Source organism: Polyodon spathula, chromosome 18 (assembly GCF_017654505.1).
Source record: "Polyodon spathula isolate WHYD16114869_AA chromosome 18, ASM1765450v1, whole genome shotgun sequence".
NCBI lineage: Eukaryota > Metazoa > Chordata > Actinopteri > Acipenseriformes > Polyodontidae > Polyodon > Polyodon spathula.
Window position 1 is genome coordinate 19,612,755 of NC_054551.1, and position 13,898 is coordinate 19,626,652.

The 13,898-nt window shown below is 37.5% G+C and overlaps 1 protein-coding gene across 1 annotated transcript; it reads left to right on the forward strand.

Annotated features, from left to right (window-relative positions):
- The first annotated feature begins 1,225 nt into the window (after window positions 1-1,225).
- uox (urate oxidase) lies at window positions 1,226-13,233 on the forward strand. Its single transcript, XM_041278279.1, has 8 exons — window positions 1,226-1,341; window positions 2,762-2,974; window positions 3,369-3,485; window positions 5,723-5,801; window positions 9,999-10,185; window positions 10,907-11,030; window positions 12,166-12,249; window positions 13,112-13,233. The coding sequence occupies exons 1-8, from the start codon at window positions 1,306-1,308 to the stop codon at window positions 13,184-13,186; spliced, it is 915 nt and encodes a 304-aa protein (XP_041134213.1). The 5' UTR covers window positions 1,226-1,305; the 3' UTR covers window positions 13,187-13,233.
- The last annotated feature ends 665 nt before the right edge of the window (window positions 13,234-13,898 follow it).

Here is a 13,898-nt window from a genome sequence, read left to right on the forward strand (position 1 = left end):
CCATTTTTGTCCATAATTACTTCTTTCCAGAATCTACTACTGCTAAGTATTTTAATAATGGGTCTACTATGTGTTCTCAATCAGAAACCCTGCATATATTTTGATATCTAACCTCTTCGGTTTGACGACTTCTTTCCTCAGTTTAGTTTATGTCTTGCTATTAGATTAACACCACAGCTGTTTTTTATTTTCCTGTGCAGATTGTGAAGTCCCCTCAGTTTCCGATAGGGGATCTGAAACTGTTAGGGGTCATTGAAACTGACTCCCCATCTGCCTGTTTAAATCAACGAAACTACCTGGTACTACCGCCTGTAAAAGTATATATATATATATATAGCATTAGCAGCAATGGAAACACAGTGCAACTGGAAGATTGATCCTGATACAGTAGCATCTAAGTAATTAATTAAATTACCAGATTGCATTAATTATTAGCATTGAGATACCATTGGTATATGAAACTATCAAACTGTTATTCTACCAATGGTTCACACTATAGATCATTAAATCAGAGCTAGTGCAATAATTACCAGTTGGTAAGGGAACTATTTGCGTAGCACAGGACAAAACAAAAACAGGTCTCAGCTACAGAGATGTCCATTTTTTTGTTTGAACTCCTTTGAAGGGATCAAAACAGTAAGTTTCAGTTCTTCCTGAAGTTTATTCCAAGACCATAGAATGCCTTTTTAAAATTGTATACAAAGTTTAAGAACTGAAAAGCTTAGATCAGACTGAGATATAAGATTATAAGTACTACTAGAGGTAATTAGCAATTTATTAAGATAATTTGCAGTTTTGCTAAGGATAGCTTTATAAACAATTGTGTACCAATGCTTCAATCTTTGTGAAGGTAAAGAAGTCAGACCAGCCAATCTGTATAATCACAATGCTGCACAGAACAACCGTGGTTGGTTATAAACTTCAATGCAGAATGCTACAAAGGATCCAGTTTTCTTAAGACCATGGTAGTAGATACAAGTTACCTGTAATATTTGTTTTCTAAATTCATTTCAATGCTAAAGAGACTGTGAAAGTGTGTGAAATGTCTTTTTGTCTTTTTTTAATTTAATCAGCTTGAAATCGTTCAAAATACCTGAGTATTTTCCAGGGCGGATTCTTAAATGCTGTTAGTCTTGTATTACAGTAATGTGACAATGCTATTGGCTTTTTCTATCTGTGTAAATAATTGCAGTCCCCACAGTACAAACGTAACCCTTTAAAAGATGCCTCAAGGCAAGCGATTAAGAGCCAGAGCAGTTCCAATCTGTTTCAACTCAAGAGTCTGTTTTGAGTGAGCAATGAAACATGGCCCCTGACTCCTCCACATTGGGATATAACAAGGTATGGAAAATAGTATTGCTATTAGGCAGGGGGTGCTTTGTCAAAGGAAGGTTATTATTTCATTTTCTATGTTAATACAACAGAAAATTGACCTGTGATATAAAGTTTGTTGAAGCTTAGAGACTATGAAAATTCAGTGACAAACATTACGACTAAATGTCTTTCTCAGTCTCTTCAAAAATATTTGTTTCTTTTAGTATTTTTTCATAAATGGTTAAAAGATCTGTTACATTTTTTAAATATTTAGTTTACCAGTGTTTGTTTTTGTATTCAAAGAAGTGTAGCCAAATTTTAAAGCAGTTTGTCGGTTTTGGACTTAATTCCAGTAAGAAAGAAAAAATCGGAAAACTTTGGACCTTATCAGACGTTACTCACAATTTCTTTGCCATTATTAGAGTTAGCTTTTTAGTTTTTGTAACTCACCTTTGTTAAGTGGTATACTTTTTTAGAAATATATTTTTTTCTACTCCTGGTGATTTGTAAAGGTTTTTTTAGCTGGCCTTCATCATTTAGTTTGTATTGGTCTAGAAAATGCACTTTGGTATTATCATGACAGTTCCAATGGTAATCCCAATCTTCTTGTATTGCACACTTAGTCTCTCTAGCTTTGCATCACAAAATCTTGCTTTCTTGTTCAAAATGCTAACCAAGGATTGCATCAGTTTGTACTTGCACTGAACTGCTCCACACCTTGCCATATTCTACCACTGCTCTTAACTATAACTACTTCCTGGATCTTGTATTTGATTTTACTCTTACTCTTAAAGGTATCCATATTCTCGGTTTTTGGTAATTGCTGTTATTTGAAATCATTCTCATCCATTTATTGTTCTTATTTTGTGTTCATATTGGACTTGCTCATATAGGCAAATGTTTTTTTATATAAGTTAACTGCTCTTAGTCAAACTCACTGTTACATGTAATTATTTACTGTATTTTTTATTTTGCTCTTATTTGAATTTTATGTTTTTTTCTACTGAGTTTATTGTACTTTACAATTACTCTTATCCGTAGTGTGATATTTTACAATGCGATATTTTGTGATAATTGTAAGTCGCCCTGGATACGGGTCTGCTAAGAAATAAATAATAATAATAATAATAATAATAATAATAATAATAATAATAATAATGGAGGGTTTGCTTTTATGAGATATGGAATAAATGAGGAGATTCAACCTTAGACCACTATTTTGTTCATTTTTATAAAAGGGAAAATAAAACTTAACGTTCCAAATCTAGGAAATAGATAGTCAGAGGTTTAATTCAAGAACTCAAATGTGTGTCTAAGTTGTCTGTTACTCTGCTTATTGCGTCTTTTGAACCACAGCAAGCTGTTAATTTACACATTCATGAATAATGGTAAAGTATGTTTTCATTCATAATTTTTCTAATATTATTTAATTATTTGTTTTCTGCAGTATGTTGAGTTTGTCCGTACCAGCTATGGAAAGAACACAGTGAAGCTTCTGCATATCAGACGCGAGGGGAAACACCATTACATTAAAGAAATCCAGGTGGACGTTGACTTGTCTTTGAAAACACGAAAAGACTACCTTGACGGGGATAACTCTGACATCATTCCTACTGATACCATCAAAAACTCTGTCCATGCCTTAGCAAAACTGAGAGGGGTATGTGTTATTGTATAAATTGTTATCATAACTGGAATGTAAGCTAGGGTCAGGTGAAAACGTTTGCAAGCTTCCATTAATTAGCCTCTTCAGAATCATAACTGTGTTCTGGGTTTGTGGGCAGCACTAAGAAAATAGGTAGCCCTTTTGTCCCATTACACTTGCACTTCTCAATTCATGTATTCTGTAACTCTGCTGTGATGGTATGTTTAAGTGGATGGACAAACGATTTGTCCAATGGACAAACAAATAAAAATACACTGTTACTTCACTTTACCTAACTATACCAAGCGATTTAGAACCTGCTGCTTCTATTGCATTCCAAGCCCTTCCCATAACTACTATTTTCACTGAGCTACTTAGCAAATAATGTACGTATCTTTTTTTTTGGTAGATCCGGACTTTGGAAGAATTCTCTGTGGACGTGTGTGACCACTTCTTGTCCTCTTTCAAACATGTTACACGTGCCAAGGTTAACATCGACGAGGCACAATGGAGACGTTTGGAGATGGTAACTGCAGTATATCGTATTCTGTGTTCACAGTCTAGTGGTCTGTTTTCCCCATACAGGGGGGTGACAGAAGAAACTAGCAGAATTAGTGCTTCATACCTTGGTTTTTATAATTGGTATTATTATTATTATTATTATTATTATTATTATTATTATTATTATTATTATTATTATTGTTATTTATTTATTTCTTAGCAGATGCCCTTATCCAGGGCGATTTACAATTGTTACAAAATATCACAGTACAAACTATCACATTACAAATGATCACATTATAAAATATCACATTACAGAATATCATAATACAGATAACAGTAGTTATAAAGTACAATAAAATCAGTACCAAATAAGATCAATTCAAATAACAGCAAAATAAAGAATGCAATAAATAATTACATTTAAGAGTGAGTTCGACTAAGAACAGTTAACTTATAGTAAAAATATTTGCTTATACAAGTAAAGTCCAGTATGAACACATAGTAAGTACGATAAATGGATGAGAATGATTTCAAATAAGAGCAATTGCAAAAATGTGAATATGGATACCTATAAGAGTAAAGTCAAATATAAGATCCAGGAAGTAGTTATAATTAAGAGCAGTAGTAGAATACGGAAAGGTATGGAGCAGTTCAGTTCAAGTACAAGCCGATACAAGTACAGGTACAACTGGGTGGCGTACAGTCCAGTATAGTCGAGAGTTGTGAGGTTTACAGATGCAGTCTGAACAGGTGTGTCTTGAGGAGGTATCGGAAGGTGGTCAGGTACTGAGCAGTCCTGATGTCCGTGGGTAGGTCGTTCCACCACCAAGGGGCATGGGTGGAGAAGGAGCAGGCTCTGAAGTGGGGGAGTGGAGGGGGGTAACAGTTAATCTGCCACTGGTAGAAGAGTGGAGGGGGTGAGTGGGGGTATAGGGAGAAATGAGTCTGGAGATAGGAGGGAGCAGAAATGTCAAGACAGCGATAGGTGAGTACACGAGTTTTGAATTGGATGCAAACAGCAATAGGGAGCCAGTGCAGAGAGCAGAGCAGCGGTGTAGTGTGGGTGAAAGGCAAACAGCAACGTTTTAGATGAGCTGGAGTGGACAGATAGCAGAGGCAGGGAGGTCGGCCAGGAGGGAGTTGCAGTAGTCAAGGCGGGACAGTACCAGGGCCTGAACTAGGAGCTGTTTGGAGTAGTTTGTGAGGAAGGGGCGAATGCTGTATATGTTGCTGAGGAAGAAGCGACAGGAGTGTGCCAGAGATGTGCTGAGAGTAGGAGAGGGAGGGGTCGAGGGTGACACCAAGGTTCTTGAATTCAAGAGGAATAGAGATCAGCAGTGGGAGAGAAAACAGAAGGGGCCTAGGATGAGACTTGGAGGACACATGTTGAAAGAGAGCAAAAAAGTGAGCCACACCTCAGCGAGGTAGGAGGAGAACCAGGAAAGAGCAGTGCTGGAGAGTTCAGGTCAGCAAGGGAGGAAAATAAAGTGGTCGACTGTGTCAAAGGCAGGTTTAGGAGAATTAGGACAGAAAAGGGAGGTGGCATGAGTAGAGAGTAGAGAGTTAGTGACGGAGAGAAGAGCAGTTTTAGTGGAGTGTGCCGGGTGAAAACTAGATTGGAGGGGGTCATGCAGAGAATGTGTTGACAGGAAAGCAGAGAGCTGGCAGTGTACCACTCACTCGAGGGTTTTAGAGAGGAATGAGAGAAGGGAGACAGGACAGTAGTTCTGGACGGATGAGGGATCAAGGGAGGGTTTTTTTTAAGATGGTGGTGATCATCTGGTGGTGATTTTTTAAGATGATGGCTGTTTGAAGGCAGAGGGGAGGGAGTTAAGAAGAGAGGAAATAAAAGGGAGTAGGGCAGGGGCATCAGCTGGAAGAGGTGAGAGGGGAGGGGGACCAGAGCACGCATGGTATATCAAAATAGGAAAATGTTACCATTGTGGTACTCTACTACTGGTACCAATTTAATAGTACTGTACTAAGTGAGAGGAGAGTCTGGGTTCAAATCACAAGTCTGCCATCTGTTCCATGACCTTGAACATCAGCAACACCCAATTGTATGCATGGGCATTAGCAAAATGCACTTCAGATAGATGTGATAGATCACAATACAACCACATATGAAGCAGTAGTGGTATTGAATACTGGACCGTCAGACAATTTCTTTATTACAAAAATCATATATGCCAATTTCATCTCTATTTTATTCATGTAACGGCTTCAGATTTATTACCCTACTGTTTGTTTGCTCCACAGAACGCTATTGAACATGTCCACGCTTTTGTTTACTGTCCTGAAATGGTTCGTTTTTGTGAGGCTGAGCAGAACCAAAACGGTAAGCTTAAGGGGTTAAACTTCACAAGGCGGATAAAGAAACAGCAATAAAACTAATGCTGGGGGGGCTGCTGAACAATGAGCGAGGAGGACGCATCTGTTAGCTCCTATGTTGCTTTACACAGTAAAAAAAAAAAAAAAGAAGCATAATACATACATGTAATAAATACAGTGGAAAGTGCATAATATATGAAATAGTAGCAGCAACATAGAAGCTAATAGCAGATATCAGGCTTAAAGAGTTCCAAAGAATCAGAGCCATGAAGCTAAATAAGCGTTCTCCAAGTGTGGTGCACTTTTGCTTGGGGATAACAAGCAAGCCAGAGTCGGAGGACCTCAGCTTGCGGTCAGGGACATAGCGGGTCAGCAGGTTGAGGAGGTACTCAGGACCTGTGTGATGAAGGGCACTGTAGGTGAGCAGGAGAGTTTTGAAAATAATCCTGACCTTTACAGGTAGTTAGTGCAGCTGGGCAAGACGTAGGGTGATGTGATCAAGTAAACATTTTCATGAATAGAAAAAAAAAATACTGCCCCTATTGTATTATATTTTTTTATTTATTCCAGTACTGTTACAGTTACATGTTTAAGTTTTTGTTTTATTTTCAATACATCACCTTACAATGCCTAACCCGCGCTCCAAGAAAGATTCTCAGTCTGAGGGCTGCGCCACACCGTCTTTGTCTGGAGATGCACCCCGAGATGTGAGCAATCCTGACGGTGCTGAGTGCCACACTGTCTTTGCTGGAGATGCACCCTGATATGTGCGCAATCCTGACAGGGGCGGAGTTCCTGATGGCAATTGCTTCCTTAAACGGTGACATCACAGCCCTTAAAACCAATATTTGTGCCAGAATGGATGACAAAATCAATGGGGCTGCACGGGAAGATTCCTAAGGTTCATAACGAGTTGAAGTCCTCTACAGCGACATTGCGGGGCTCTGTTGATGGCGAAAAAACTGGCGATGTTGGAGCAGGCAACTTCTGCATGGTCGGATCTGACTGTATCATTGGAGACAGAGGTAAAGCGACTAACACCTGAGCTCATGGGTCTTCAAAATAAATACGAAGATTTAGAAGGCAGATCACGTGGAAACAACCTCTGCATAATTGGAATTAAAGAGGGTGCGGAGGGGCCTCGACCTAGAGTTTATAGCGCAGCTTTTGAAAGGCTGTCTCAGTCTGAAAGAAAAGCGGCTGCTTGACAGAGCCCATAGGGCGCTGTAGCAAAGGCCCAAAGATGGTGAAAGATCTCGCCCATTTATTCTCCATTTTCCATATTTTCACATACGTGAGGAAATCATCCACCAAGCCTGCAGGGGGAGCCAACTGACCTTTCAAGGACCAAAAATATTCATATTTCCTGACTGTGCTTCTGTTGTTGCTAAGAGACATTCTGCCTTTGGAGAAGTAAAGCAAGTGCTGCGCAACAACCTGGATGTAAGGTATGGCCTACTGTTCTCTGCCAGACCATGGAATTTGTGAAGAGGCCTGCTGAGGAGACCTAAGCAACAGCAATGACACAGCATGACTGTGTGCTGCTTTATGAAAAACAATTAAAAAAAAAACCTTGAATGCAGCCTATAACACCCTATTTCTCTTCTTAATGTTGATGTCAAGATTCTTGCTTAGGTATTGGCTTGTCGTCTTGAATCTGTCCTCCCTTCTATAATATCTACAGATCTGACTGGGTTCATACAGAATAGACATTCATTTTGTAACCTTTGACATCTGTTTAATATAATGTTCACTCCGTTAACCTCCTCTATTCCTGAGGTTCTGCTATCATTGGACACCGAAAAGGCCCTTGACCACGTTGCATGGCTCAAATTTTATTTTTCGGGTCAAATTCTTATACTCTTCCCCTGTTGCATCTGTTTGCACCAATAATATTTTTTTCTAAATATTTCACGCTGATCTAATTAAATCTAACTTTACGCCATTGTTGGAGCACACCAAACACAGCTTTATCCATTGGTCCACATTGCCTCTCTCACTTACTAGTCATATCAACTAGAACAAAATTGATATGCTTCCCAAATTCTTATACCTTTTTCAGTGTGTCCCAGTTTTTATCCTTAAAGCATTTAATACACTTGATCAGCTTATTACATCCTTTATTTGGAAGAACTTACCTCCAAAGGCAAGAAACAATGGGTGGTCTATCCCAGTTCTATTATTGGACAGCCAACTTGCGGAATATATTATATTGGTTGCAATCCAACTCGTGTTAGAATAATCCAGCTTGGTCACAAATAGAGGCAGCCTCCTGCAAACTATCATCTCTAGCTGCTCTAGTGTGTTCCTCCCTTTCTCTATCCACTTTAGCAAATTTAGCACTAACCCCTTAGTGGTACATTCCCTCAGGATATGAGCACAATTCCAAAGACATTTTGGACTATTAGCATTGTCCCTGTCATCCCCTATAAATGCAAATCACCTTTTTCGACCTTCTCTGTGTGACTGGGGCTTCCACATTTGGCAGGAACATGGTCTTAGATCTCTTCATTCCTGTTATATTAATAATAATTTTGCATCTTTTGAACAGCTATCTTAGAAATTTAGTCTGCCTTACACACACTTTAATCATTACCTGCACGTATGGGACTTTGTACGCAAGAGAATAACTAATTTTCCACACAGACTCATTACTCAAAATGAAGCTCGATTCTGAGGAATTGATGTCTGAAATTTATAAGACTATTCTCTCTCTGCTTGTCTCTTCATTATCCACTTTACAAGGTATATGGGAGTGAGATTTGGGTTTGGAGCTTGAGAATGATGAGTGGAAGTCTATTCTCACTCACACTCATCCTCCATCTGCGCCAGGCATGGATTGATACAATTTAAGATTCTCCATCATAATTAGAGCTTCTAGCTTTCAGTTTTTCCCTCCCTTTAAACATTAATTAATAGTTGTTAAGCCTTAACAAATTGTTTAAATTAGCGATGCACTACTAGAAACTAATGCAGTGGAAATTAATAAGCTGAATTCGGTGATTAGAGCCTGAACGAAATACAGGTTCAAATAGAATCAGGTGAGATGAATGCACGTTGTTTGTTATCTCAATGAAGATATGAGGGTAAAAAGAAACAACTTCCTTTGGTAATTAGTGTTTGATTAAGAAAGCGAATCGGTTCAAAATATGTTTAAAGGGACACCACGTGATCAAAAAAACCCCCCATAAACTAGAAGCCCTAATCGTATTCATTGGTCAATGCTTAAACTGTCTAAGATCTTCCAGATTTGGACACATCCCATGACAGATGTAAATAGGCCCCTGGTATCAATGCCTAAAATAAAATATGACACCCTATCCTTTGCCACCTTGTTAACTAGGCAGTTAATCCTGCAGAACTGGAAACAGACTGTCTCACCCTTACATATCCACTGGATCAGGGATATTATGTACTTTATTAAGGTAGAAAAAATTAAATACACTGTTCAGAGATCCGTAGAGAAATTTTACACTGTGCCCTAACTGCTAATAGTAATTATGCGTTACTCTCACTTAATACAATGCAAATTAAACCTCCTCAGCCTTCTCTGTTTGGAATGGTAGCAGGTGACCCTTATTTCTTTAAACTACTACAGTATCTTCTTTTATTTCTGTTAGTTTATTAGGTTATTTCTTTCTTTCTCTTTGTTGGGAGGGGGTACGGAGGGATGGGGGTGCTAGAGTTATAACATAATTAAGGTGTCTGTATATATTTTCAACAAGGATGTTAGAAACACCTTTAATCTTTCCACTGCTGTATACTGATCTGTTGAACACCACAACAAAACTTCCATAAACAGAATTGTAAATTTTTAAAAAATAGTGCTGCAAGTTCATCTCCTCTGGCTGGCAGTAAACAGAAAAGCCTACTTAGATTCTGCAAGCAATTTTAATACCCATACCTTATACAAGCACTATAGCTAGACTGTAGAAGAAACCACTGCACTGAACGCTAGTGTTACATCTCATTTATCACAGAGAATAAATGCAAGCTAAATGAATAAGAATACATGAAAAACATAGAAAAACCATTGCGCTGACATATAGAAGTTGGGGTTGGCCATGCAGAGCAGTACTGTTTTGAAAAGGTGTTTAAATTGTTTTGGAGAGATGCATGATCTTTTCTTTGTGTAAATTTGTGTAGTTTTGAGTTTATGTAATTTAATTTACAATTCTACTTGTTGTTGTTCTTTGGCCCACAGAGCCCCCTGTGGTCCATGGCGGAATAAAAGAGTTGAAGGTCCTGAAAACCACCCAGAGCGGGTTTGAAGGCTTTGTCAAAGACCGGTTTACCACTCTACCTGAAGTACGCGACCGCTGCTTCTGCACGGTGGTGTACGCAAAATGGCGCTACAACAAACTGACGAACGTCTCCTTCGATGCAGTATGGTAATCTACACTTGCACAGATGACTTACTTGTTGTACCACAATTCGGTGACTGTTGCCAAGGGGGTCCTTGGAATCTTTAGAAAGTACAGCTGTAATGAAATAAATATTTTTTATTGTGTACCAGGATCATTTTGTGAGTTTGAAAACAATATGTGACCTTGTAATGTAATGCATCATAATTAGCAAGTATATGTATAGCTACTTCTTTTTAGAGAACAATGTCGCATTTCTGTTTGTTTTAGAATTAAAACTGAATATTTTGCAAATAGCATTCATTTAGCAAATGTTCAGTAAGCAAGGTTATTTTCTTTTAAATTACATTTTGAATTTTAAAACTAACTTTTTAAAAGGAATCCTTTTTTAATCAAAAATGATTTACATCTGTAATGAATATGTTTCAAATCTTTTTAATGTTTTTTGCAGTGGCTTTTTAAGGACAGTGGAAAAGTGTACATAAATCATAAGATACATTGCGTCAGGCTCTAGACCCAACACGTTTTTACTTTTTTTCTATGTCCTTAATTAGCCAAGTGGCATGAACGTTTTCAGTCAAGTCATATTTTTATAACCCTTGTTAGTCTTTAACATTACTTGTTTGTTTTTACATACAATTTTTTTCAAACAACTGAAGTAAAAACACTGAATTAAGTGCTTTGTTTATTGTTCTCCTATAAAATTTATTTATATGACAAAAACAAAACGTTTTTATTTTTTTTTCAGCAAAAATGTAAAGGATGCTATTTTCGAAAAGTTTGCAGGCCCGTACGACCGTGGTGAATATTCCCCTTCAGTCCAGAAGACCCTCTATGACACTCAGGTCCTCGTTCTGAAGAGAGTCCCGGAGGTGGGTCATGTACAAACTGACCACTCAGTTAATGTGGATGTCTGCTATGTCTCACCATGTTCCACAATTTTTTAATCTGATTCCAAATAAAGTTACAATATTCACTGCCTTGACCAAGTCTCACTATTAGCAAAGCCTTATTTAAAGACCGTTTTAATAGATAAGGTATGTTACTCAGCGTTGTGGGATTGGACTGTTCTCAACTCAGTGCCAAGACCAATCCAATCCACTTTTCTGTCAAATTAAAATGTTTCAATAGCAGGACAAAAAGAGACTACTTCTCGCTACTATTTTCCGGACTCCAATGAAAACACATGGATCGCTTCAATTTTCTTTATATAGTCATTTTTACAAGAGATAAAATACAAAGAAAACATCAGTCAATAACCTGAAATAATGCCCAATGCCATTTCAAACATTAACAAACACTGGCAACATTCTACTTACAGCCTGCTTTAGTAGTTTTTAGACAAGTGTTTTTAAATTAGGTGTTAAAACTGCTAGATGTTAGTTTACTAAAGCCACAGGATAGTGGAATGAGTTTGTGGGCGCTGTCCCAGCTGAATACTGACCCACGACATGCAAATAGAAGTACTATATTTAAAAAGAAATGCTGTAACATCAATCTGCACACAACAGCAACTGACGTGTGAGAACTTTTTATAATTTATATCATGTAAGTGCATGCTTTAAACCATAAGGACCTTTGAGTTGTTCATTTTTTATTTGAACATTCCTAGGTAATTTATCTGTTTTATATAAGAAAATGGGTATAAATACCAGTATTCAAAATAAAATAACCGACAAACCTAGATGTTTATATAGCAGTATAAGCAGGCATATTTTAATTTGTTTTTGGAATTGTATATGTTAACAGAATTTACTGTAGTTTTAGGAAATGTAATATAGCTTTTCAACACATTTATATTTAGGTATTAGAGACTACATCTTGTTTTTGTTTTTTTTTCTTTTCAAAAGATGTGTTTGGTATAAATGTGTTAGTTTGAGTGGGCCAAACCAGAAGTTATATATATGATTATCCATTTCAAATATAGAGTGTGATGACAATCCAGGTGTTTAATGTCTTCACCTGTTACACAAATTCAGTCTGTGTTGTATTTTGTTTTTATTTCAGATTGAAGAGATTGAGATAGTCATGCCGAACAAGCATTATTTTACTATTGACATGTCAAAAATGGGGATTGACAATAAAGATGAGGTGAGACATAGTTCAAATATAAATCCGTAACCATATAGAGGGGTACTACGCAACATGTGTCAATCGTTAACAGATATAATATACTGCATAGAGTGGAATTATAGTCGAGGGATGCCCAAATCTACTTATTATAATAATTATTACATATTCTAATTTAATCTAACATAATGAAAAATGTAATTCAAATCTGTAATTGGACAAGTGTATATCATACAGACTGCACTTAACGATGATGCATATTTTATTAAAGATGGGAATGCTCCCTGCTTTAAATAAGCTTTTTTACCCCAGTAGTGAAAAATAACCTCATTACAGCACAGAGTATTGCTCACGTCATAATACTGCAACTTACCTGCATTTTAAAAAGCTGTGTATTCGCTGGTTTAGATGCTATTTCTGTGCATGTTATTTGAAGTGAATGTACTGAACTTTCTGTACTCAAATGCTCCAACCCAATAAGTCAACTTAAAAGTGGGATGCTTTCTTTTTAACGTATCAGTATTAAGCACTGACATGCCCACTGATCAGAATGCGCCACAGCAGCACCGATATCTGGAGAGCAAACTTAAACTGTCCCTTCTTGTTTGGATTTCTGATGTTTAGTCTTCACATATTGGTGGCTTTGAAATTCCAAAGTTTAAAGCACTCATGTGACCCTAAATAGAGCTTTCAGAATCTAATCTCGGCCTACATCTGGGACACCAGAGCGTAGCCATTAACTTGTCACCTGGAAACACTGACTCTAGTGCAAGCAAGAAATACATCAGTTCGAAATACCATAGAACTGGTATTTCTTACATTCATTTGGGGCAGATTTTGCAGGGGGGAATGAACACTAAATTCCAGATTTTTTTTATTTCAGGTTCTCTTACCTCTGGACAACCCATCGGGTAATATTGCAGGTACCGTCAGAAGGAAGCCGCTGTCCAGACTCTGAAGGATTCAAAGACATTTTCTGAAAAGTAAAGACGTTACTGCAAAGTGCATATTTGTCTTATTTTCATCACAGCCATCGACACATAAAACTATTTTTTATTGCAATACACCAGACAAGTTGCAAAATGTTTTCTTTACGTATCAGTTGGCATTCTGTACAACTGAAACAGCCATCTTATTGGAAAAAACTACACACAGAGGGGAATTCAAAAAGCCTTTTACTCATTCACATCACAGGCGCCACTTATTATGAAAAGAAAAACGCCTGTTCTAGTTTTGTGAATTTTTCCTCATTTACACATTTATTGTAGTATCACTAACAAAATCAAATTAACAAAGGTTGCAGATTGCCGTTTACTGTGCTAGTGTATTATACACTCAATAAAGCAGCCACATGGAATCCGGGAAAAAAAGGTTTATTGATGGCTTGTCTTTGGTTCCCTGACACAGGTATTTTTTTTTTCTTTTTCATGAGAACAGTCTCTTACACAAATTGATCAGGGCTGGACTAATCCATTACCATGCACCCAGGCCTGCTTTTGCTTTAGAACTACCTTGAGCAGACTTTTATTTTAAAATGATCAGGTGACTGCTCTCTGAACTATCAGCTTCATGTTATATCTGCTGTCTGAGCTATCAGTCTCATGTTATATCTGCTCTCTGAACTATCAGCCTCATGTTATATCCACTATCTGTTAGCAATACCTACTAAA